The sequence below is a fragment of the Microtus pennsylvanicus genome, chromosome 6 (assembly GCF_037038515.1).
Source record: "Microtus pennsylvanicus isolate mMicPen1 chromosome 6, mMicPen1.hap1, whole genome shotgun sequence".
NCBI lineage: Eukaryota > Metazoa > Chordata > Mammalia > Rodentia > Cricetidae > Microtus > Microtus pennsylvanicus.
In genome coordinates, this window is record NC_134584.1 from 13,719,307 (window position 1) to 13,743,888 (window position 24,582).

Consider the following 24,582-nt stretch of genomic DNA (forward strand, 5'->3'; position numbering starts at 1 on the left):
AACCAGGCTGTATCCACTTAACCCACCACTCATCCATCCATTCATCCATCCATCCTTCCATCCATCCACCCACCCACCTATCCAGCCAGCCCGCCAGCCAGCCAGCCAGCACGCACCACTCACCTATCCAGCCAGCCAGCCCACCACTCACCCATCATCCCCTCTACATGCACACTTACACATGTGCATATAATTCTCTCTGTGTCTGTTCCTCACTGTTACAGGCACACATGCTGACACCGGTTCTGCACTCCAGTTTCACCAGGGCTTTTGGCAATCTCCCCCACTGAGCGCTCATAAATCTCTTACTGGGCAGCAAGAAGCTTTCCTTGTGTTTTGTTTGTCAACTGTTGGGTTCACTTTGTGTCTCTGTTGTCTCCCAGATGTGTAGTGTGACTTCTGGTTCCTATTTCTTTGCCACTCACCCTTCAGGAAGTCAAAGGCTCCCATCGCTCACTACCTCAGCTCTGCATTTTCTCTCTTCCAGAAAATGAGAAAGACTGACTGCTCTGATTTTTTTTTTTAAGTGATTGTCCATCCATCCCACCCCAATCAGTATTTTCAAACTTACTTTTAGAATTCAGCTTCTTGCACAAACCTAAAGGAGAGATGACAAACTTCCACTCTTGGGTTGTTTTTTTTTTTCTTTCCAAGACAGGGTTTCTCTGTGGTTTTGGAGCCTGTCCTGGAACTAGCTCTTGTAGACCAGGCTGGTCTTGAACTCGCAGAGATCTGCCTGCCTCTGCCTCCCGAGTGCTGGGATTAAAGGCATGCGCCACCACCACCCGGCCACTCTTGGGTTTCTGTAGTGGCAGAGTGACTGCCATACACATGTCTCTGAAGCCACTAATTGAGAAATAGTTCTTTGTCTTGTTCTCAAGAGCCTTGGGGATACAGCTACAGGGTCCTGTGTGCTATGGTGTCCAGAAGATGCTGCCTCTCATTGGTGCTTCTTTCTCTGTCTCACCATCTCCACTTATTTTTTCATTCAAGAACAACATCTGCATTTGTCTCTAGCTGTGGGAAACCTGCTGATGTTCTCAACACTCAGGCGCCTGCTTTCCTTTGTCTTAGTTGGTCCATGCCTATGTTACTCCCGTGTGTGTCAAAGTCGGATGGAAAGATCAGTTAAGTCGTGCTCATGGCAGACTTTTGAGAGAATCAGAGAAGATGCTGGTAGTCCTGACTCACTGCAGATGGTGTTTTAGTCTCACAAAGCTATGAAGCAGGGCCAGTGTTTTAAGCTAGGATGAGTGGTTTTGTGTATTTTGCCCATTTTTTTCTTGTCTCTGGACTGTTGTTTCCTAATACGTGTGGATCAACACCATCCCTTCAAACCTCACTGACCTTTCTCAGGATAGTATTTGTTTGCTCTTTGGCTCGTTGCTGGTCTTACAGCCTTGAGCAGTGAAGTCTAGGTGTGTCCTCTTTAGGCAAATGAAACATCTTCCTTTAGGGCTCTCAGTTTAGAATCTGGATTGCTGAGAAATGCAGAGAACAAAGTGATAGAACTAGGCTAGGCCAGCTCCCCTAGGTCTCTGGGGTGTGTTTTTAGGGCCGCTCACTGGGATCCATATAATAAAGTGTGCTGTCTTAGTCACTACTCAGGAAGTATACCAGGGAAATACACAAATTTCCCCCTAACTGTTAGGAACATGCACACCTTTGATATAGTGAGTTTAAATTTTTCTTTAGTTACAGTTTGCTTTTCAGTGCTTGCATTTTCCCAATTCATGTCGGTATTAAAACATATTTGTTCATATATTAATAGAATGCTGTTCTTTATAAAACATGATTTGATTGCCCATCAGGTCCCATGGCCTCATATTCCAAGGGAAACAAAGAACAGACCAGAAACTGAGCCAGTTTGATCTTTAAACAACTGTGGAAAATCTTGCTCTTTGATAACGAAGTCTTTCTTTCCATACATGTTTGCCTTGTACAGCAGGGCTGGAGCCCCTGAGGGGCTCCTAGAAACAGCTTAAGCATCACTTGCTCCTGTAATTAATGATATTCAGACTACACCACTCACTTGAACGACATCAACTTAACATTACTTCTTTAAATATTTAAAATGTATTGTTTCTGTTTTGTTTGTGTTGTTCTTGCACATGTGACTACTTTCCATCATTGATTTTCTTCTGATTATTGTGCACCACTTAAAATCTTTCCATATGGCACAGCCACAGTATTTATAGGACTTGAAGTGCATTTTTCATTTGTTACTATATTTCCAAAACAATGGAAATTTTGATTAAAGTTATTGAAATATACATGATGTGATGTTGTCTAATGTGCTTAAATAACACTTTTTAAGCACCGAATGTGTGACAACTAACCAAAGTAGAATTGTTCCAAAGGTCTGTAGAATTGCCGTGGCTCAACTTGCTTCAGGAGGTCTGTGCTATCCTTTCCAGTGGGGAGGAAGGGGGCCCAGCCTCAGGGTTCTTGCTGAAGCTACTGCTGCCGGGGTCAGATCACTGCTACATCGTACTAAGGGACAAGCTGGAGCTTAGGAATTCTTTGTAGCACCAGTTCAGTGAGAAGTCAGTAATTTGGAGCAGCTATTTAGTCCCAAGAGATGACACACCCTAGGGCATAGTGGAAACAATGCTACTGACTCATCTGAAATGAAGCATGTGGACTCTAATCTTCCATGTATAATTTAAATGTCTATAAGCAGTGTATATGCTGGCTAGGCACAATAGAAAGGTGATTGATCAAGCATATTTCAGTTTATAAACACCTAAGTACCTGCATATGCACTGGAAGAGATTCTGCATTCAGACTGGCCACACACGTGAACCCGATGTGCATACAGCCACAAAAGATGGCACTGGAGAATAGGTCCATCAGGGAAATGCATCCTGAGAAGGAATTGACAGGGGGAGGTGGTGTTCTGAGTGCTGAGTGGCTCTCAAAGGGTAGTGAGTGCCCTTTGCTCATCATGTTCCTGGAACAATCAGCAGTACTGCGGGGGGGGACACAAAAGGGGAAAGGGCAGTTTCTCACTGTGTACCAATCCATTCTTAGCTGAGTGCCCCACCTCCCAGTCTGTCATAGGAAACCCAGATTGTCCCCCACTTCATGCAGGGCGGCGCACAGATTGCCTCCCAGAGGCTTCCAGGGCAGCAGAATCTTCTGGCTGGTCTTACCCCATTTCGTTTCAGCTGACACTATCTCTGGTTAACAAGGTTCTTTGTTATCTGGTCACTGTCATCTAAGTTTTGCTATAAAGATGTGTCAAATGAGTTGCAGACTCCCAAACCTTTGTAACAGTCCACAGTGCCCACAGAGGCAGTGGTGCTGGCCTGGAAAATGCTGTGTTACATTGTTGCCGGCCTGGAAAATGCTGTGTTAAATTGTTGCAGGCCTGAAAAGCCAATGTGTTACATTGTTGCAGGCCTGGAGAGCCACTGTGCTACATTGTTGCAGGTCTGGAAAGCTACTATGTTACATTGTTGCTGGTCTGGGGAAAGCCACTGTGTTACATTGTTGCAGGTCTGGGGAAAGCCACTGTTACATTGTTGCTGGTCTGGGGAAAGCTACTGTGTTACATTGTTGCCGGTCTGGGGAAAGCCACTGTGTTACATTGTTGCAGAGCTGCAGTGCTGGGCGGACCAGTTCCAGAGCTCTCTGGTGCAGCCCTGTGCTGTGCAGGCCCTGGGTGAGCTGTCTGTTCCAAGGTCCACTGTGTTCTGAGTCAGTTGGCATCTAGGCTGTTGTTAGTTCCCTTAACAGAACTCCGAGTGGGTTTGGGTTTGGGAGTGTTGAGCAGGAAGGAAGGTCTCAAGAGGGTTCCTTGGGGTACCCTGTCCCTGTGTTTCATGCACACTCCCCAAGTTGTCTCAACAGGTGACTTTTTTTTGTGCTACCTCTGGCATAATTATTCATAATCTGAAGAATCCCAAATTGGAAAACCATATACTGTTTATTTTCTTTTCCACATCTACTTGCCCTGATTTCTGTGGATAGCCTAAATGCTTTCATTTAATTGTAATTTGATAATTAGACACCACAGTATAACACTGTGGTGCCATTCCAATCAGAATTACTTCTTTAAAGTTAATAGGTCAAATGGAGTGGCATTTTTAGTTTTGTTTCAATTTCGTAAAATAGAGTTGCTTTTTGGGTTCATCAGAAAGTTTACTTTTTATCTGATGGTAGTTAATCATTGGTATCAGTATTGTAATGATGTGTTGTATTTGCTCATAATAACTTGAGAAAATTCTTACTTTAAGCTTCAGTTCACAGTTACCCTAGCAAAGCAAGTGGACTTGTTGACTTGTGTTACATGGGCTGATTGAGAGCAGTTTCTCTGTCTTTATGCTATGGGAAGTTTATTTTAACTTGGTGTTTGATGTCATTGGATAATTGATGAATGGTTTTACATTTTATTTACCTATGGTTGCATGTGGCTGTATGTGGGCACCTGATCACAGGGTCTGTGTGCAGTCTGGGCAAAGCATATATGCTGAATAATCTCTCCCATGTGTTGTGAACAGGTCAGCCAGGATGGGAAGTCTCTCCTTGATAAGCTCCAGCGTCCCCTGACTCCCGGCAGCTCTGATTCCCTCACGGCCTCCGCTAACTACTCCAAGGCTGTGCACCATGTCCTAGATGTCATCCACGAGGTGCTGCACCACCAGCGCCAACTTGAGAACATCTGGCAGCACCGCAAGGTGCGGCTCCACCAGAGGCTGCAGCTCTGTGTCTTCCAGCAGGATGTTCAGCAGGTGGGTGCCCATGCATGCCCTTTGCAGAGAGCTAGCTAGCCCTGGTTCCCGTCCAGTGAGGGTGGGGGCTCTGGTTTCCGACTATGGCCTGATACTCCCAGGTGACTCTTGGCTACTCACTCTACTGTGCTGACACCTAGGGTGAACATTATGGTTGTATCCACTTCCTCTCACTTTTGTTGGCTTTTGAGTACTGTTTTATTTTTTTTTTTAATATGGCTACTGTTTCTCTAAGGTAGGGAGTGCCACCAGTGGTACATAGTAGGTGCTTAGTAATATGTCAAGTGGACTGTTATGGCTGTTTCTGAATAATCAGCATCTTTTTTGTGACTTTGGTGGTAGAAAACAGGGTAAGTTGGAGTCCTCAGCCTGCGGCAGAAGAACACCAGACTCGGGGAGCATGAAAAGCCTGACACAGCTATGACAGTGATTAACTCAGGCTCTTGCCCTGTAACCAGTGTAAACTCTGTACAAGTCCTGGGGCTGAAGATGTCTGTATCTGCAGTGGCAGCATATTAAAGGTTGGCCTGAACCCAACCCCGGGGTTGTCCTGGGATCGGACCTCACTCCTTTTTGACATTATTGTGTCCCTGTGTACAGAACAGGCAGGTTCAGGGCTGTCAAATTTCCGGGAGCCACCTGAGAGTCAAGTGGGTTTCTGTTTGGTGGACTGGGACTTTGGAGAGTCATACTGCAGACTATTTTGACAGAAGATTCTCCTTGTAGACATGGTTCAGTGCTAATCTGGTGGGGTCGTAATGCTGACAACAGCTCTATGGTTTATACTCCTCACCTACCATGCTCAGTTTCTTTTGGTGATTTTGAGTTCTCTGGAGATCACATATATAAAATGACTCAGCCATGTGCATTCTGGTATTTTATTACCTTTTCTTCTTATTATTAACCAGGGGGAAGAAGGGAAATAGGGGGTAAGAGGGTTGAGGTGGCCTCCTAGAGGCCTTGTGAGGGAATGAGTACCACAAGGTGAAAGGCCCAAATTCTCCTTCATCTGAATTATTGAAAAATGCTTGCAAGCCAGGACAGTTAATAGATTAAGTACATCTCATACTCCTTAGATCTCGTTTGGTGACACAATTAGGAGCCAATGCCATTTCTAACAGTGGCCGCTCTTCTCCCCCGAGGAAGCAGCAGCAGGATGGTCTCTTGTCCTGGTCTTATGAGAGTGATGGCTGGACCTTTCTAGAGTGGGGAAGGTACTGCGAAGGAAGTGCCTTCAGAAGAGCTTCAGGGTCCAGCTATCTGGTCTGGTACCAAGTACTTAATGTACCTGAATTTGAAAACAGTATATATATTCCATATTCTGAGCTCATGTATTTAAACCAGCATTCACAGAATATTAGGTGGAATATCACACGCCAATACTCCTATTAACATCCCACAGAAACAGATATTGCCACTAAGGGGACCATTTCTTGTTGACTTGTAATGGTTTGAACCTATAAATGAAAACAGGAGATCTTCCTGTAGGTTTGAATTGTGACACCAAAGCTAAAAGTCAGAGAAAGTAATCAAAACAGATGTGTTAATAGTAGGATAGAAAACCCAGAAATACTTGTCTGGAGCTCAGGAGATGGGTGACAGAAGGTGTTGTCATAAAGCAAGGTGGTAAGCTGAGGCGAAATGCACAAAAAAAAAAAAAAAAAAAAACCACCAGGGCAGCATTTTAGAAAGGTATCGGGGAAGACAGATTTGTACAGTTGAGAATAAGCTACAAGAATATAATGAGCCAGCTAGCGATCCCATACGTTTTGTTTGGGGGAATGGAAAAGTTTCAGCCGCTATTGTGCAGGAGAAAGAAATAGAGAACTTTCTCAGTGTAGACACTGAACGATGATGGTTTCCTGCCAGCAGCCCTCCTAGAAGAAAGTCCTTGCAAGAGCATTGGCTGGATTATTGCAGGCTGCCAGGGCATTGGGTCACAGGGGAATGGCTGGAGAGTTTGGCTTAGTAGTGAATTTCCCATAATTTCTGTACAGAAGCAGTGTGGAATGGTAGGAAGGGGCGTGGTCAGGTGGAGCTGGTCTGGGCCGCAGATTCCACTCAAAGGACAGCATGGGGAGTGAGTGGACTCTGTTGTTGCAGGCTTACCCAGCACAGGCATCCTAGCTGCTGCTGCTCTTACCTTTGGCATTGATAGCTTGAATAAGACCTTTGCTGTCCTTCCTGACAATCACGTAATACACATTTCTGTTTCTTGTTTCCTGTCAAGTAGCCCTCATGGAATGTTTATTTGCATTAAATGGTGAATAATTGTCTTACTTCTTGGCAGCAAGTAATTTAAGCCTACGCCTCCATTTTTATGGAAAGCTAATGGTGTTTGCTGCCCCGTTCACAATCATGGAAGTTGTCCAGAGCAGGATGCTCTCACACTCGGTTTTCTGCCTCACCCGCCTAGTTTGCCCAACTCTTAGATTGTCAGGATTCAGTTATCCAACACAGTGAGACACATAGCCCTGCATATCTGCTCTCTGGAGGCCACACCAATGTTCATCAGGCAGGGAGACTGCTCCCTCAAAAGCCTTCATTTGCTCCTGGCAGCCTCCTGTATGAGCATCCTCCTGGAATTACCTCCTGGAAGAGCTCCTTCCATGTTTATGATGTACTATCGTAGACTGTCATAGACAGGAAGTCAGGCTCATGTATACACAAATGGTCCTAGCTGCTTGAGTCTGGGGCAAAAAGAAAAAATCAGAAAACCTTTTTAAAATGCTTGAGCAAATCTGGTCCATCCTAGATTCTTCTCATCTATATTTCCTCTTCCCTTCTCATCTGTGCTCTGAGAGGTACAGAGGTCGCGTGTTTGTTGTCTAAGCATTTTCCCTGGGGCAATAGAAACAGATGTGGGCGCCTATCTAGATAGGACACCAACAACAGCCCAAAGTATGATTCACACCAAACTCCACCTTGGAGAACCAGTGAGTTTCTTGTACTACTTACGGAGCATGAACCCCAAAGGCAACTGCACAGCCAGAAATTCTTACCCCACCGTGGATGACAACTTACCCATAGCCGTGTAGAGGCCCCAGTTTAGTTAACCTTCCCTGGTCTGTATATTCCAGCACCTCCCAAGGCCACAAGACCATGCACAGTTAGGGCAAAATTATGTTACTGTCTTTATTTATTTTGTCCATAACATGTGACTTAGGAGGATCCATTAATAAGACAGAAAATACTCTTAGCTTGGCATGTTGAGGTAGAGGATTGTCACCAGTTAAAGGCAAGCTTGCAGATAAATGGTGAGTTTGAGGACAATTTGGACTACATAGTGAAAACCTTTCTCACAAAAGAAAACATCTACTAACTATACATTGTATCTTTCACACAGTTGCCGAAGGGTAGGAGTATAGCTCACTGGTGTTCTCTACCTAGCATAGGGAAGGCTCTGGGTCTGTCCCCAGCAAAACACACATATGTGCTTGTATACACGTGTGTACATGCATACACATTGCTGAAGTGGCTAAGTCTTCGTTTTATAATTGATTTATTTGTGTTTTATGTACATTGGTGGTTTTCCCTGTATGTATGTATGAGGATGTTGGATCCCCTGGGAGAGGAGTTATAGGCAGTTGTGAACTGCCATGTAGGTGCTGGAAATTGAGTCCAGGTCCTCTGGAAAAACAGCCAGTGCTCTTAGCCACTGAGCCATCTCTCCAGCCCCGTGAATAAGCTTTTATGTGTTTTTGTCTGGATGTTCTTTGGGTTCTTGCGTAGATTGTAGAAGTATCATTTTTAGAGATGGAAATACAGTTTTTTTTTTTTTAAAAAAAAAAGAAACCAAAACACTGCCACAGTTTCCAAATAGACTTTGCACCCTGTCATATGGCCTGGTCATGTCTAAGACCATATACTATGTCAAGCCTACATTTCAGGTTTTCTCTTGGAACCTTGCTTCTAGCTTACAGTGGACAATGATGAACATCTGCACGTGCTGCACCTCGGGGAGTAAGTAGGGATTTGGTGCCCATAATTAAAACGTTTAGAAAGACTGAAGCATGTGATACATAACCCTTGTGTTGGAGTCCAGACACCTCCAGTCCTCAGATGCCAGTGTTTTCTAAAACCATGCAGACATGGGAGGGTCTGTGAGGATTGTCTCTTTGACAAGGTTTTTAGTATTTGTTCACAAGTTCATAAAGTAATAATCACTGGGAGATATGAATCCACGAGACTGGTAGAAATTAGGTAGTGGAACCTTCTTGGAGAAAACTGTTTCACAGATGGCGTGTGCTTTTTAGGATGGCCGGAACCCTGGCCCCTGAACAGAAGAGAGAAGTGTCAGGGGCTTGTCCTGAGTGCTTGCTAACTGGCCCTAACCCAGTTCGGGTGTTGGCTTTGGCAGTGCCATTTCTTCCCAGAAGTCTGAACTGTCCCAGTGCGGAGCACAGTTCTCCTTCCAGCCGGCTACAGCACCTGCCTTTCATCTGTGCCGACCAAGAAGAGGCCAGAACCAAGGCTTAGGAAAAGTGCTGGGAGACTGACTTCTGGGGTCACCACCACAAAATTGCCAAAACCCTCTGCCTCTGTTAAATGAGAATGCCAACTGTCCCTCCTCAGAGTTTGCTGGAAGAGCCAGCGCTTACTGTATGCACAGCAGTGTGCCAGGCTTGCCTCGACAGCAGGTGCTCAGATGACAAGATGACTAATTAGTTCGTTTAAGTGCACTTGCCATCATGGTCAATAATGACAAGCTTGTCATTATTCAGTGATTTCCTTTTCATTACAGAAAGAGTCAGGTTGAACCATTAGCAATTTGGTGCACATTGGGCTTTTATCTAAGTGATGCTTTAATGTTTTCAGGGCCTTGACCTTAGGATTGTTATTTGTGTCCATTAGAGGTCACCAGTTGGCAGGAAAGATGACCACAGCCTGCCTTCTGCATAGAGAAAGATGGTATAGGCCTCCTAGGTATTTTGTTCTGCTTCTGAGCCAGGTAGCTGAGGAAAAAGTAAAAATAAGTACTTTTGACTTGTTCTTCAGCTTGGGGTGAGGGCAGACCTGAACCAGCCTCGTTTGTTGACAACCACTGGGTACAACTGTAGTCAGAGATGGCTGGCTGGACTTAGGTGATAAAGTCTTTTTGTACTTAAAATTGAAGGGTTTGTATGCATGTTTTCCAGATAGTGTTTTTTTCCACAAATATATTAATCTGAGATCCCCTTGTCAAAAAGAAAAAGCCACCCAGGCTTAATAACGATTCAGTAGCCTCGTGGGAGACTCGGAAACTTTAGCAGGACTCCATAGCTGTGGGCTGTTTACTAAATGTGTGGGACTTGTACATCGCAAGGACAAGTTGCTTTGTGTTTGTTCGAGACACAGGGACATCAGTGTTTTTACACTTTTGTTTGAAAGACACGTTGTTTGAAAGACAGGCTGCTATCGTCCTGTGTGGTCCACTCACAACAGCATTGATTTCCAAGCTATGTTTCCTGAAATATTTCTTAGTCTTAAAAGATAAAAATTAAAACACAGTGAGTTGCTCCCTCTAGCTCTCTAGACAATGTCTCTCGACATTGGAAAGGCACGCCTGCCTTCAAGGCTCTGGAAGGTGACTAATTGTCAGGCTTGTGGCTTTCTGATGGCCTGGGGCTTTGTTGTTTTTAAGTAAAGGAATATATAGGAAATACTACAGAAATGTTGTTTTAAGTCTTCTTCCCCTTCTATCCCTCCGAGATCTTACAGATAAGTAATAGACTGGAGCTTCGATGATACTTTTATGATTCTAAATCCTTTTCAAGTTAAATATTTATTCCTTTTGTTTATTAAAACTATTATAAATAACTTACAAACAAAACTATTATTATTAAAACTATTAAAAATAACTTACAAATGAAAACATCACACACTGAAAATAAACTAGACCCAAAGTCTGTATGTCTCAGTGAACTTCTGTCCAGCAGCTGAGGGCCTCATGGTGAACGTTACACTTTTGTGTGGTGTGGGGCACTTTCTCTGAGACAGTCATTAAGTAGAGACATGCTCTCTAGGGTCTCTTCCACAGCCCCAGTTCTGCTGGGGGCAGGTGGGGAGTGCAGTTCTGTGTGGAGAACAGTAGCTCAGATGCAGTGGAGTATTTCCAGCCTTGTGCCATCAAAGAGCCTAACTAGATGGCAACAGACCAGATGCTCAGTGTGCTGTGCAGCTGCCTTGTGGATGCTGCAGTCATTTGTGTGGACACATTTGAATTCTCAACTGCGTGTGGTCATCAGTGCTCACAGGGAGGGACACAGAAGCTGAAATAAAACTATGCAGACTTCCTTCCAGCACTTGGTCAGATGTGCAGAGGGACAGGTGTCGAAGAAGTGTGTTTCAGAGGGGTAATCGGCAGAACTAGTTGAGTTAGACCACACTGACAGCATGCAGATGGGTCCAGTGAGCAAGGATGATGGTCAGGTGACTGTCAGTGTTGATGGGACAGGAAGGGATCAGAAGCGAACCACATGACCAAGAATGAGAGGAGCGCACAGCCCTGACCTGAGCCCCCCTGCCAGGCTTGCCGTCCATTCCCCAACCCCAGCCCACCTCTGCTCACAGCTGCTCACAATTCCCACAACCCACCTCTGCTCGCGGCTGCTCACAATTCCCACTATCCACCTCTGCTCACAATTCCCACTATCCACCTCTGCTCACGGCTGCTACAATTCCCACTATCCACCTCTGCTCACGGCTGCTACAATTCCCACTATCCACCTTTGCTCACAATTCCCACTACCCACCTCTGCTCACAATTCCCACTATCCACCTCTGCTCACGGCTGCTCACAATTCCCACTACCCACCTCTGCTCACAATTCCCACTATCTACCTCTGCTCACGGCTGCTCACAATTCCCACTATCCACCTCTGCTCACAATTCCCACTATCCACCTCTGCTCACGGCTGTTCACAATTCCCACTACCCACCTCTGCTCACAATTCCCACTATCCACCTCTGCTCACAATTCCCACTATCCACCTCTGCTCACAATTCCCACTATCCACCTCTGCTCACAATTCCCACTATCCACCTCTGCTCACGGCTGCTCACAATTCCCACTACCCACCTCTGCTCACAATTCCCACTATCCACCTCTGCTCACAATTCCCACTATCCACCTCTGCTCACGGCTGCTCACAATTCCCACTACCTACCTCTGCTCACAATTCCCACTATCCACCTCTGCTCACGGCTGCTCACAATTCCCACTATCCACCTCTGCTCACAATTCCCACTATCCACCTCTGCTCACAATTCCCACTACCCACCTCTGCTCACAATTCCCACTATCCACCTCTGCTCACAATTCCCACTATGCACCTCTGCTCACAATTCCCACTATCCACCTCTGCTCACAATTCCCACTACCCACCTCCGCTCACAATTCCCACTATCCACCTCTGCTCACGGCTGCTCACAATTCCCACTATCCACCTCTGCTCACAATTCCCACTACCCACCTCTGCTCACTATTCCCACTATCCACCTCTGCTCACGGCTGCTACAATTCCCACTATCCACCTCTGCTCACAATTCCCACTATCCACCTCTGCTCACGGCTGCTCACAATTCCCACTACCCACCTCTGCTCACAATTCCCACTATCCACCTCTGCTCACAATTCCCACTACCCACCTCTGCTCACAATTCCCACTATCCACCTCTGCTCACGGCTGCTACAATTCCCACTATCCACCTCTGCTCACGGCTGCTCACAATTCCCACTAGCCACCTCTGCTCACAATTCCCACTACCCACCTCTGCTCACAATTCCCACTATCCACCTCTGCTCACAATTCCCACTACCCACCTCTGCTCACGGCTGCTCACAATTCCCACTATCCACCTCTGCTCACAATTCCCACTACCCACCTCTGCTCACAATTCCCACTATCCACCTCTGCTCACAATTCCCACTACCCACCTCTGCTCACAATTCCCACTATCCACCTCTGCTCACGGCTGCTCACAATACCCACTACCCACCTCTGCTCACAATTCCCACTATCCACCTCTGCTCACAATTCCCACTATCCACCTCTGCTCACGGCTGCTCACAATTCCCACTATCCACCTCTGCTCACGGCTGCTCACAATTCCCACTATCCACCTCTGCTCACAATTCCCACTATCCACCTCTGCTCACGGCTGCTCACATTTCCCACTACCCACCTCTGCTCACAATTCCCACTACCCACCTCTGCTCACAATTCCCACTACCCACCTCTGCTCACGGCTGCTCACAATTCCCACTACCCACCTCTGCTCACAATTCCCACTACCCACCTCTGCTCACAATTCCCACTATCCACCTCTGCTCACGGCTGCTCACAATACCCACTACCCACCTCTGCTCACAATTCCCACTATCCACCTCTGCTCACAATTCCCACTACCCACCTCTGCTCACAATTCCCACTACCCACCTCTGCTCATGGCTGCTCACAATTCCAGAGCAGTTTTTACAGGGCCCTGGAGGTTTGTTAAAGCTCACCATCTGATGTATGTGGGACAGAACTTTGCTGTGCAGAAAGGCAGCTTAGTCAGGCCCTCAGGTGTAGAACAATGAACACAATTGGTCTTATACATCCACTGACTAATTTTCTAGATGTCTGTCAATTCAGTTGAGAGTTGAGCACAAAGCCGTTGTGGACCAGCAGTTAAGCCTGACTTATCCTGACATTAGTAGAGGTTCCCAAATCACTGACTTGACTGAATCCGCCCTACTTCTTTTTCCATCCCAGATCATTTAGAGTTGTGTACTTCGGCACCTGCTGTTGTCTGACCTGAGTGCTTGTGTTCCCTTACAAGTCCATGTGGAAATGTGCTGTCCAGTGCAGTGAGGTCACTGTGCAGATCCTCTAGGAGTGCTTAGGCCACCAAGACGCCACTCTCACGAGTGAGATCAATGCCTTTAGAAAAGTAGCTTAAGAGATTCCGTTCGACCCCTGTGCTGTGTGAGGACCCTGGAAGCCACAGTCTGTGAGGAATAGGTCCTCACTAGACGTTGGCACCTTAACCTTAAACTTCCCAGTTTCCAGAGCTATGAGTAGACATTTCTGTCACATATAAGTTATCCAGCCCGAGGTATTTTGTTACAATAACCCAACAGAATTTGACAATACCATTCACAAACATGTACAACATAGACGGCCCATTTTTAACAGCACACTAACAAACGTGTGTGATGTATTTGTAATGTTTTAGATGAATGTTTAAAAAGAGATCACTTGCTTGTTTTTCTGCCACTCCACCAGAGACTAATGAGTGTGCATTTGATGTAAACACTGTTAGATGGTGTTAATGTTGTGTGATTTCTCACATGTGTGGGCCAGGGATCTGCGCTAAGTCCCAGCCATGAGGAACAAACACAGCTTGTACTTCGATGCCTTAACACCTCACAGTTTACCCGAGGAATTATCCTCCGAGTCCAGGACTGCAGCATGGCAGTGGTGTCTTTTCTTCTGTGTTTGGAGTCTCCTAAAAACAGAGACATACAAAACGTTTTTTGTATGCATAGTTAAGCTTGAATCACCTGAGTTATGAGGCTCTGAACCATTTAAAGATGTGAACTGGTCCAGCAAAGTGCCATATCTGCCCTCTTCACACAAAACCCAGCGAGCTGGTAGCTCTGTCATGCCTCTGATAAGGTGAGAGTTAATTTAATCATTATATGCAATGTTCATGCGTAGGACAATTTGTACTTTTAATATAAAAGCTATTTATGGTCCTGTGGAGAAGCTGAAGTAAGATGTAATTGCGAAATGAATTAAATTAGTATTCAGGCGTTTCCTCTGAACTTGCTTTGCTTCATGTTTGCTGCAGAATTTTGACAAAGGAGCGAGCCTTTCCTTGATAGGCCTAACCGGTGAGCAAGGTGGACACCATGTTTATGGCCCATGTGACTGTTTTCTTTGCAGGTGCTAGATTGGATTGAGAACCACGGAGAAGCATTTCTGAGCAAACACACAGGCGTGGGCAAATCCCTTCACCGAGCCAGAGCATTGCAGAAACGACACGAGGACTTCGAGGAAGTCGCACAGGTACAGCAGCCCCCTGAACACATCCCGGTGGCTGGGTTGGAAGTCACACTTTCAGCAATCCTGAGGCGACTTAACCTTTGCTAGGTGTGCGAGGTTGTTAAGGTGGGGTTAAATTTGTTTCACAATGAGGCAACCATCGCCTAGGTAGAAAAGAGAGTTAGTTAACCCCCTGTGAATTGTATGGTTTTGAAACAAGTTTGTCTTTGAGGGTGTTTTCATATTTATTAGGCTAGTTTGTGGCTTTCACTTCAGTTGAGGGACAATAACTTCTGGGATTTCTTCAGTGACAGGCCTGGCATTCTGCCTGTCCGTTTCTAGTTGTGTTAACTGTGTGCTTGGGAAGCCAGTACCAGGAGCGGAGGGTGCTCAGAGCGCAGTGTGGAGAGGAATGAGGGAGGCTGTGATGCCGACAGGCAGTAGGCCACTGTGATCTGAAAAGTTTGCAGAAGCATCAGACATCCTAAGGAAGCAGAGGGACGTTGGCTGCTTCAGCAGAAGTCATCTGAGCCAGGAGTGGGGTTTGCACGCTTTTAGGCAAGAAGATCTCTGTAAGTTTGGGACCAGGCTGATCTACATCATAGCCAGGTTAGCCAAGGCTGCACAGAGAGACCCTGTCTCAAACAACCCACCCCCAGAAAAAAGAAGCCATCTAGGTCATACAAATCCAGATTCAGACAGATTATGGCAACTATAGAATATCACTAAATCTTACAGGCAAGAAGTGGAAAATGTCATCCGTGAAAAGGACTTTTAGAAAGACGGTGGTTTCTTCAGCAGCCACCGATGTTGGAGTCTGGAGCTGCTGTCCTGATACCCTTGGGTTCCGCACCTGTCTGAATTGCTGTTCCTTAGGGGAATGAAGTGAGCATTGACTTAAGAGTATTAGTAGACTGAAGCCCGTGAGAACAGGCATGTTCTGCTCGCTTCCCTATAATGCTCACCTACAGCAGTGTCTCACATGTGTCCGTTTATTCAGCAGCTACCTGCTTGAGTGAATTGACTAAATGGGTAAAAGGGTGCTATCAGCAGTCAGCGAAGGGATCAGTAAATACATCTGTAGATGAGAGGATTACTGTCTGAGCAAAAGGTAAATCTAGGGAGGTAGTCAAGAGTCAAACCAAGCTGAAGAGCCAGCCAGTTCACTTAGACACAAAGGGCAGAAATGTGTGCTGAGCATGCTGGATGGGGCCTGAGGACAACAAGAGGCTTTATGCAGGCTTCTGGCTATTTTTGAATGACCACAAAATGTATAAAGCCAAAAAAAAAAAAAAACAAAATTCCACAATCACTTCCAAATAAATTTATAGCTTTGGGGAGGGGTATAGAAAACCAAGTAAATTCCTCCCAAAAGAAGGGGGAAGGATCAAAAGAAAGCAAAAGAAGTGAGAACAAAATTCATGAAAAAAAATCACAAAATGTGATAGTGATTTATCCTAATATTCCACTGTGCCTATCTGCCAAACCATCACTCTAACCACCTAGAGATCTTAAAGTAGCAAGTTGCCTAATGCATCTTTTCTTGGGAACTTGGTGAGTCGTGGCTTGATGAAGTAGCTTGAGCAGATTAAAAAAGGAAGCAGTGAAAGTGTATGATTCAGTTCTCTGAAAATGTGCTAAATATAGGTCTATTCTGCAGAGCAATTCCTCTGTTCTAGGAAGGAGGAACCCCGAAGGAACCTCTTGAGCTTACACAGTAGAAGCGAGCCCTAGGCCCAGCCTGACTTGTTCAGGTGCCCACCCTTGATGGCAATGCCCTGGGCTTTAGTGTTTGGTTCAGATGCTGCTGTGGCCTCCTCAGGAAGCACAGGTCACTGTGGCTTACAGTTTTGCAGAGCCAAGCACTTCTATGCCATGGTTGTGAAGCTCGTCTTTGTGTGTTGGTTGTGAGTACATCTTTGGTGTTGAGTGAGCCTGTGCTGGCTGCTGTGCACTGTGACATGCACAGCTGTAGAACATTTTCTCATGCTGCTTTTTGCAGTTAAAATTGCTGCTTTGCATGTGGCTGATGGAAAGGTAGGCGCTCCTTGAGCAGTGAGTGATCTTCTACTTTAAGTAGTTTTCTGAGTTTGTGTTTTTAAATTTAAAAAGCTATGATTACAGCAGGTGAGTAAAGCCCAGAGAAACCTTGTTCCCGCAGCTGGTTCTGAAAGCAGCAGGGGCCTGATGCTCCCGGGTCCCATTCTCTGAGTGCTTCAGCTCCTCCACTCTTCAGCGTGCAGAGTCATCAGCTGCCCCACAGCATTCTCCCCAAAACAGGTCTGTGGGTAGCTTTCTGTGTGCCACAAATACCTTGTCTTCCGGATAAGGGTCTAAGAAGTTGTCATGTACCGAAGTTCTTCCTGGATTTCAGAGGACTGACAGGTGTCCCCACTGTGCTCATTGTTGGCTGAGGAAGCTGTGTCCAGGTGGACATACGACATGTCCATGTTTGTAGTATGACCTGAACTTCTTTGCAGATATAACAAGCTTCCACTGATTAATAAATTCGGCCTCTAAATAAGATGCTTTGGTTTTAGTCTTTTAAAGTTAACCCTGGAGAAGTCAAGGCAGATTGTTTTTAATCGAGAGCTTCCCTCATTGTTGGAGTTGTTGTCAGTTGTGTCCCAGCTACCCAGCATGAGTCAGATCCTCAGACCACAGAGAAGAAAAAGAGCGGGTTCGTGAGGCTGCTTTCCCGTTCCCATTTCCTAAAACTCAGTGATGGAAGATTCCTTTCTGACTACACAACCACCAGCCCTGAGCAAGTTCCTTGGTCTGAGTCCCTTTTCCCTGTGAAATAGAGTTAATACCTCTCTTTACCAGGTTACTGTAAGAGTACATCAGGAAGGAATGGCGCAAGGGAAGAAGAAGATGGAGGGAGGGAAAGACGGAGGGAGGTAGGGCATACAGGTCAGAACATGTTCAGAATTCCAATTCCTTTATCTTGGAACATCTAGATGATTGAAAACACCAAGTTTTCACGTGATAACTACGAAAGTGCTTTACACTAGCTAGCTGCAATAGGACCTAACATAGATGATGTCGCCAGTATTTATTCTCTATGCCCCTTACCTTACTGAACCCCCACCCACCCTGAGAAAATAACATTTCCACATTATAGTCCTCACTGAAGGCAGGCAGGACAGGAACTCAGACAGGGCTAGAACCTGGAGGCAGGAGCGGATGCAAAGGTTATAGAAGGGTGCTGCTTACTGGCTTGTTCCCCATGGTGTGCCTAGCCTGGTTTCTATAGGACCCACGACTAGCAGGACAGAGATGGCACAACCCAAAGTGGGCTTGGCCCTCCCCATCAATCATTAATTAAGAAAATGCTGTTCGGTGCTAATTTTCTATTTAGAAATTTGCATTCTCATTTATAGTAACTACAGTGTCTGCCATCATTTTGGTGAGAATTGGGCCCTCGTGACTGAGAGGGGGAGGAGGAGGAGGAGGACCACTCATCTGCCCCTGCATTGCAGCTGCGCATGTCCCAGATGCTGACAGTTACACAATGTAGGCTGTTTCTCAAGAAAGAGGAAATGCTCTGGGCTCCATGACCTGCCCTTAGAATATGTCCTTTAATTCCCTGGTGGGAATGAAAGGAACGACTCAAAGAGGGATCTCTCAGGCTGAAGAAAAGAGGCCAGTCCCTTCAACTCCCTTGATGTTTGCCAGCTTTTGATCGCCAGGTCTCAGGTCTTTGAACAGCCACAGCTCTCCTGACTGACTTGTCACAGGGAGGTGGAAGTGAACTTGTCCCTGTCGCAGGGTTTCTTTAGGGTTTCGAGTGGCTGCTCAAACGCTAGTGCTGATGTTATGGATGGCTTAACGGTTACCATTCGGAACCAGTGACAATCCTGTCCAGTTCAGTGCAGAAGCTAGTGTTGATGATACAGATGGCTTAACGGTTACCATTCGGAACCAGTGACAGTCCTGTCCAGTTCAGTGCAGAAAGACTCAGGACAACTTTGTTGCTAGGAAGGCCCAGCTGGGGTTTCAGAAGCCAATGCTGATGTTCCTGTCTGCGTCCTGTCCCCTTCCTGCTGTGGTTTGTTCTGAGGAAAGCCCCTACCTTATTTGTACAACCATCATTTTCTTTGAGTGTTGGACGAGACACGAATGAACGGTTGTGGTGTTAGCGTCACTCCATACACACCTTTCATCAGTATTTTTCCAGTGTCACTGCTGACGGAGTCCTAGAAGGCTCTCAGCTGTTCAGTTATGCCTTCCTACTGGGGAGCGCGGTCAGCTGAAGATTCACTTATCAAACAGGAGAGGTAAATTTCTTCAAAGCTGTGATGACAATCAGCGAGAAAGCAGGATTCCTTTTTTCAGAAGCGCATTTCCAGGGCTCTGTTTTCCACCGGGCAGACTGAGCTGGAAACTGCACTCAGACCCCCAGTTCCCCTTGTACCTGAAGCGGCTGACTGATACAGCTTTATTGTAATTAGCCTCCTAACTTGGAGGGCACCCATTCCCCAAACAGATCTTGATGTTGTATATCACCCAAAGGACCATTGCTGGGAGTCTGGATCTCGTACTGACAAATTTAGGAGGTGGGTTCTCTAAGAGTTGCTCCTGCAGCCTCCTGTGAGGTCTCTGAGTTAGTCAAAGGCGCACACTCTGCCTAGCTTCCTGTTTTAAGATGTGATGTCTTCCCTTCCTTATGATATTAGAGGCCAAACCAGTGGGGCCACCTGATCTTGAACTGTTGATCCCCAAAACTGTAAACTAAAACTAATCTGATTTGCTCTGCAAGATGCACAGGTGCCTTGGGTGCCAGAAACAGAGTGTTGTGGTTTAGTACAGTGTAGTGTGGCCTCCCCAGAGGTTTATTGGTTGAAATAATCCCAAGAGTGATGCAGGAGAAGAGTCAAGTCGGGCTGGTGTCTTAGCGTTAGATGCACCTATCTCAGGGCAGATCCCCCAAGACTGGATCCTAGTGGCTTTATAAAGAAAAGAGGGACCAGGAGAAACATCTTTGCATGCTTATTTCTATAATGCCCTGTAGCACATCAGGACCGCTTCCAAGAAGCCCATCAGATGTAGCCCTTAGATCCTGGACTTCAGAATCATGGGCTGCGATAAAACTTCTTGTACAACTCACCCGGTCTGTGAGATTGTGTTGTTGGCAACAGAAAAGATTGAAACAGACAACTTCTCTGTCTAGTTGGAGTCTCGCTTCCCATGCTGTTCCAAGCCCCCATCACCTGACTGAGCCTGCTTCTCCCTCCAAAGACACCTTTGCCATACTTTGAGCCACCCTCCCCCCTGTGCAGTGAGACCCACCTTGCTCAGCTCTCGGAGTTTGAGGAGTAGGTGAATGAGCCGATTGGTATCTCAGCAGAGCCCTAGGCTGGATTTCTGGTCCTCCCCGGAGGGCGGGCTGCTCTGATTCCACTGAGGGCCTCCAGTTAGTCTCATCTCCTCCTCTCATTGGTAATGCCGCTTTTGAGCCATTTCCAGGAACAGTTCCAGGCTGTAGGTTATCTGCGCAGGTCAGGAACCCCCGCCAGAGCCACGAGCTTATCAGGAATTGAAGAGGAGTCTTCCGAGAGCACAGCACAGGTGTTTACACTTCACGTCGGCATTTCTACTCCGATCAATTTATAGCCTCTGCAGTTCACTTTTGTTTCTGAACCTGTGTACTGTGAAGCAGGGAAGAGAAAACACTGTTACTCTGTCATGAAAATGAGAGAAAAAAAGTGAAGCAGGCACTTGTGGCCATGGGCATTTCCTGACTCCACCTTAGCAAAAATCTAAAAGCCCTTTCTGAGTCATGAGCCATTGTGGTCGGTGTTTAATAGTCTGCTTGGCATCAGAAAGGGCTGCCGATAGGGATGTGTGGGCCTCCTGAAGTCGTTGCTAAGTGAATGATTGGAAATGCTGCTGATAGGCTCTGTGTTGCTGGGGGTTATGGCTCCCACGCGGGCTGGCTTGCTGAATGCTCACCTTCTGTTCCTCTGGGTATTCTCCTGTGCAGAACACATACACAAATGCAGACAAATTGCTAGAAGCAGCGGAGCAGCTGGCGCAGACCGGGGAATGTGACCCTGAAGAAATTTACCAGGCTGCTCATCAACTTGAAGACCGGATACAAGACTTTGTTCGGCGAGTTGAACAGCGGAAGATCCTGCTGGACATGTCTGTGTCGTTCCACACCCACGTAAAAGAGGTAATGCATCACAGGTTGACTAAATATAATCTGGCCGACGGGGTCTTTGAATCTGTCGGAAGGAATCCTGTCTTTGTCATCGTGAGAGACATTGGCTGTAGCATGGCAGGTAGGCGTGAGTGCAGAGTGCACTGGTGCTGGACAGGAAGCAGGCTGGACTTCTGCCTTTGTTGGGGTTGTCCGTACGGGGACGGGGTAGAGGGGGCCCTTGTGAGTCAGAGATGCGCGGGGACAATGAAGCAGAATGAGATTCCTTCAGAGAGGAGCAGTGCTCTATCCATGTAACCTTATCGGGTCCTGCTTACTGTTGGCACCATTGTTGGGTGGCCCATCTGGGTGAAAGCCTTGCTCTTAGCAGATGACTCTCACACTCTTACAAGTCATGTTACATTGTATTGAGTTTGAATATTGCCATAGTCGATGTGGTACAGTATCAGTACTGTTAAAGACTGTTGTTGTTTTATGTTACTCTTTGGCTCTTTTGGGGGGCCCGCCACCCAGCTCCCAGATAAATCACATGGAGCCTTATTCTTATTAATGCCCAGTTTTAACTTGGCTTGTTTCTAGCCAGCTTTTCTTAAATTATCCTGTCTATCTTTTGCCTCTGAGCTTTTCCCTTTCTCTTTTTCTGTATGCCTTTCATTATTTCTTACTCTGTGGCTTGCTGGCCCCTGATGTCCTCCTCTTTTCTTGTTCCTCCTTGATCTCTCTTGCTTTCTGATTCCTTTTTTTTCCTACTTACTCTGTCTGCCAGCCCTTCCTGTTCTTTTCTTGCCTTACTATTGGCCATTCATCTCTTTATTAAACCAATCAGATCTTTTAGATAAACCACAGTAACATGGCTTCACTGAGTTAAACAAATACAACATAAAAGAATGCAACACATCTTTGCATCATTAAACAAATGTCCCACAACATAAACAAATGTAGCACACCTTAAAATAATATTCCAGAATAAAAGTCCTTGTGTGTGCCCATGGCAACATACTTATCTCAAGAGATAATGTTATTTTAAATGTGAAAAATAGATACCAAGGATACTATATATAACATACACATTGTACATACATATAGCATAAATAATGATACAGATCATATGCATGTGTGTGTGTGTGTGTGTGTGTGTATCACTTAGTAGATACAAAATTAGAGAAACTATGTTACTTTTTGCCTCCTTTTGAAAGTAGGGTTTTGCTGTGTAACCTATACTGGCCCTGAATTCACTGTGTAATGCAAGTTGACTGAATTTGCAGCAATCCTTTTGCCTCGGTCTCATGAGTGCTTCGATTCTATGACAGTGTTACTCCACCTGGTTTATTTTGTTTTAAGGGTTTTTGCAATAAACTCACGTTTTGTTTTATGTGACTAAGTGCTCCACAAAGGACCCTTACAGAATGCTGTGATACGCTGTGACACCTCTTGGTTCTGAGGTAGATATCAGAGTAGACAATGAACACAGCTAGCATCTTCTTCCACTGTCAGTTACGTCACAGCCAAGACAGACTTGAAAATATTGCAGTCTGTTTTCCCCAGGAAACATGTTCAGTGGATATTCTTCCAGGCTGCTTCTAGCTTGGATGTGTGGTCACTGCACTAAGTTCCTCTCTCTGTGCTTTAGAGTATTCAGGGTTAAGTACACAAAAGCTCATGGCAATAGAAGGAGGAGGATCTGGAAAGATAAAATCACTTGGAGAAATCTGGGAGAGGGCAGTCTGGCTTGCCTTGTGTAAAAAGACATCCATGGTCAAAAGCCCATAGATCACTTTAAGGAGAAGCACCTTCAGTGTGGTTCTGAGACCGTGGACAGTTTATGCTCAGCCTGGTTCTCTGTAACGTAGATGTTTTAACTTCAGAAAGGTGGTGTCCCCTCCCTTTGAATTCTGTGTATCTGTAAAGTGGGTAGAGGAGGCAGTCGGCAATTATGGAGGCCCTGGAGAGTTTGTGCTTTTGCCCAGCCTAACATGGTGGTTGGAACTCAGCCCCTTCTGCAGAAGGGCCAGGACTTTTTGGTTCTGAGATAGACACCAGAATAGACAATGAACACAGCTAGCATCTTCTCCACTCTCAGTTAAATCACAGCCAAGACATACTTGAAATATTTGTCATCTGTTTTTCCCAGGAAATGTGTTCAATGGATATTCTTCCAGGCTGCTTCTAGCTGGATATGTGGTCCCTGTGCTGCCTGGGTCACCTGGGCTGAGAAGGAGCTACCTCCTGCTTTTGACTCGTGCCATGTCCATCATGTCTAGATCCGTACAATTGGGGCTGCATCCTCCTCCTTCTCCAGGGTTCCAGCCCTGCCATGCGGTATCCGCTGATCTATGTCTTCCTGCCGCCCCTGCCCTGTCCACAGTTAGTTGCTGCTGTTGGCAGTTTTCTAGAGTTCTCTGCACACACCTATGACAGCACTGACCACGTCACTTTAGGGTTCTGTGTTCTTATGTTACCTGATTTGTGTTAGTTACTCTGTTTTTACTACAATTTCACATCAAAACTGAGAGAGGAATAGGGTCAAAGTCAATAAGGTAAGACAGACAGTCCCCTATGACCACACAGGGCACTGCTGCTCCACGGGGGCCAAGGTGACAACTAGCTCGTTCAGGTATCTGGGAAGGTCCCACCCAGAAGACGGCTGCTGGCTAGCTCTCTGAACATCAGCCTAAGGTTTTGGCCCAAGACTTGCAGATTATGAAATGCCCCCCAAATCTACTGTGATTTGTGAGGAGGTGATGCTTCAGTGGTGATCACAGCTGCTTTGCCACACTTCAGACATTGGTCTCACTTGATAGGTTGAAGTCTGGTTCCTACTTGTTCCCACTACAGAGCCTCTTCTAAGACTGAGATACATCATACAGGTTTGTGAAATAATGGCATCAGTTAAGTTCACTGCCTTGAATGATATTTTTATTTTTGAATCCATTAAAAAACATTACTACTTTTACCCATTTCTACTTATTCAGCTTCTCTCTCAGGATTATTTTGTGGCTTAATTACTTTTATTTACCTTTGGCATTCATAGGTCAATCGAGGCAACTAGGTGGCAACGTCAAGCTTGCTGCCAGTTTGTTTCTGGGGCCGATACAGTGACCCTCACTGGCTTCTCTTTTCAGAATCCTTGGTCGCCAGGAAGGATCACTCCCCCCTGAACCAGGCTGCTGCCGTCCTGGGTGGGTTAAGCAAAGAAACCTGGCTGGGCTTCTGCAAAATTGTTGGTGAATTGGACACATTGTTTTGAGCAGTGCCTGGGAAAAGAGAACTTGTCATTTTATTCAGAAGTCAGAATTAATGGCTCACCACCCACCTGGAGACTTCTTTTTCTCAGAGTGCCCGTCTGACTTCATTTTCATTCCTAGCAAACGATCAGGTCAACTTCCTTTTTCATGCTTGCTGGAGTCAGGCCTCAGCTCTCCCAAGGAAGCAACAGGGAGAGGAGCACAGTGCACTTGGGGAAAGTCCCAGGCTCCTTGGTGTGCAGCCGAGCTCTCTGAGCTGCCTCCATCACCCCGGCAAGTCTACTCAGGAGCCATGGAACTGCACCCCGTGCTTATTCCTGCAGCCATTGTTAACACCCAGAGCTCTTTCCTCCCCTGTGCAGCCGGAGAACCTATCCGGCGTCTGGTAGTTACCTGTCAGTGCTCAGTGCTTATGAGCCAGC

At 46.1% G+C, this 24,582-nt stretch overlaps 1 protein-coding gene across 5 annotated transcripts in view; it reads left to right on the forward strand.

Moving 5' to 3' along the window:
• Nucleotides 1-24,582, forward strand: part of Trio (trio Rho guanine nucleotide exchange factor) — a 289,908-nt gene that overhangs the window by 137,134 nt on the left and 128,192 nt on the right. For all 5 annotated transcript variants that reach the window (XM_075975805.1, XM_075975801.1, XM_075975802.1 and 2 more), the window contains exons 9-11: nucleotides 4,506-4,736; nucleotides 14,651-14,773; nucleotides 20,736-20,927. In XM_075975805.1, coding sequence (XP_075831920.1) covers nucleotides 4,506-4,736; nucleotides 14,651-14,773; nucleotides 20,736-20,927 — 546 coding nt within the window. The remainder of the gene's footprint in view (nucleotides 1-4,505; nucleotides 4,737-14,650; nucleotides 14,774-20,735; nucleotides 20,928-24,582) is intronic.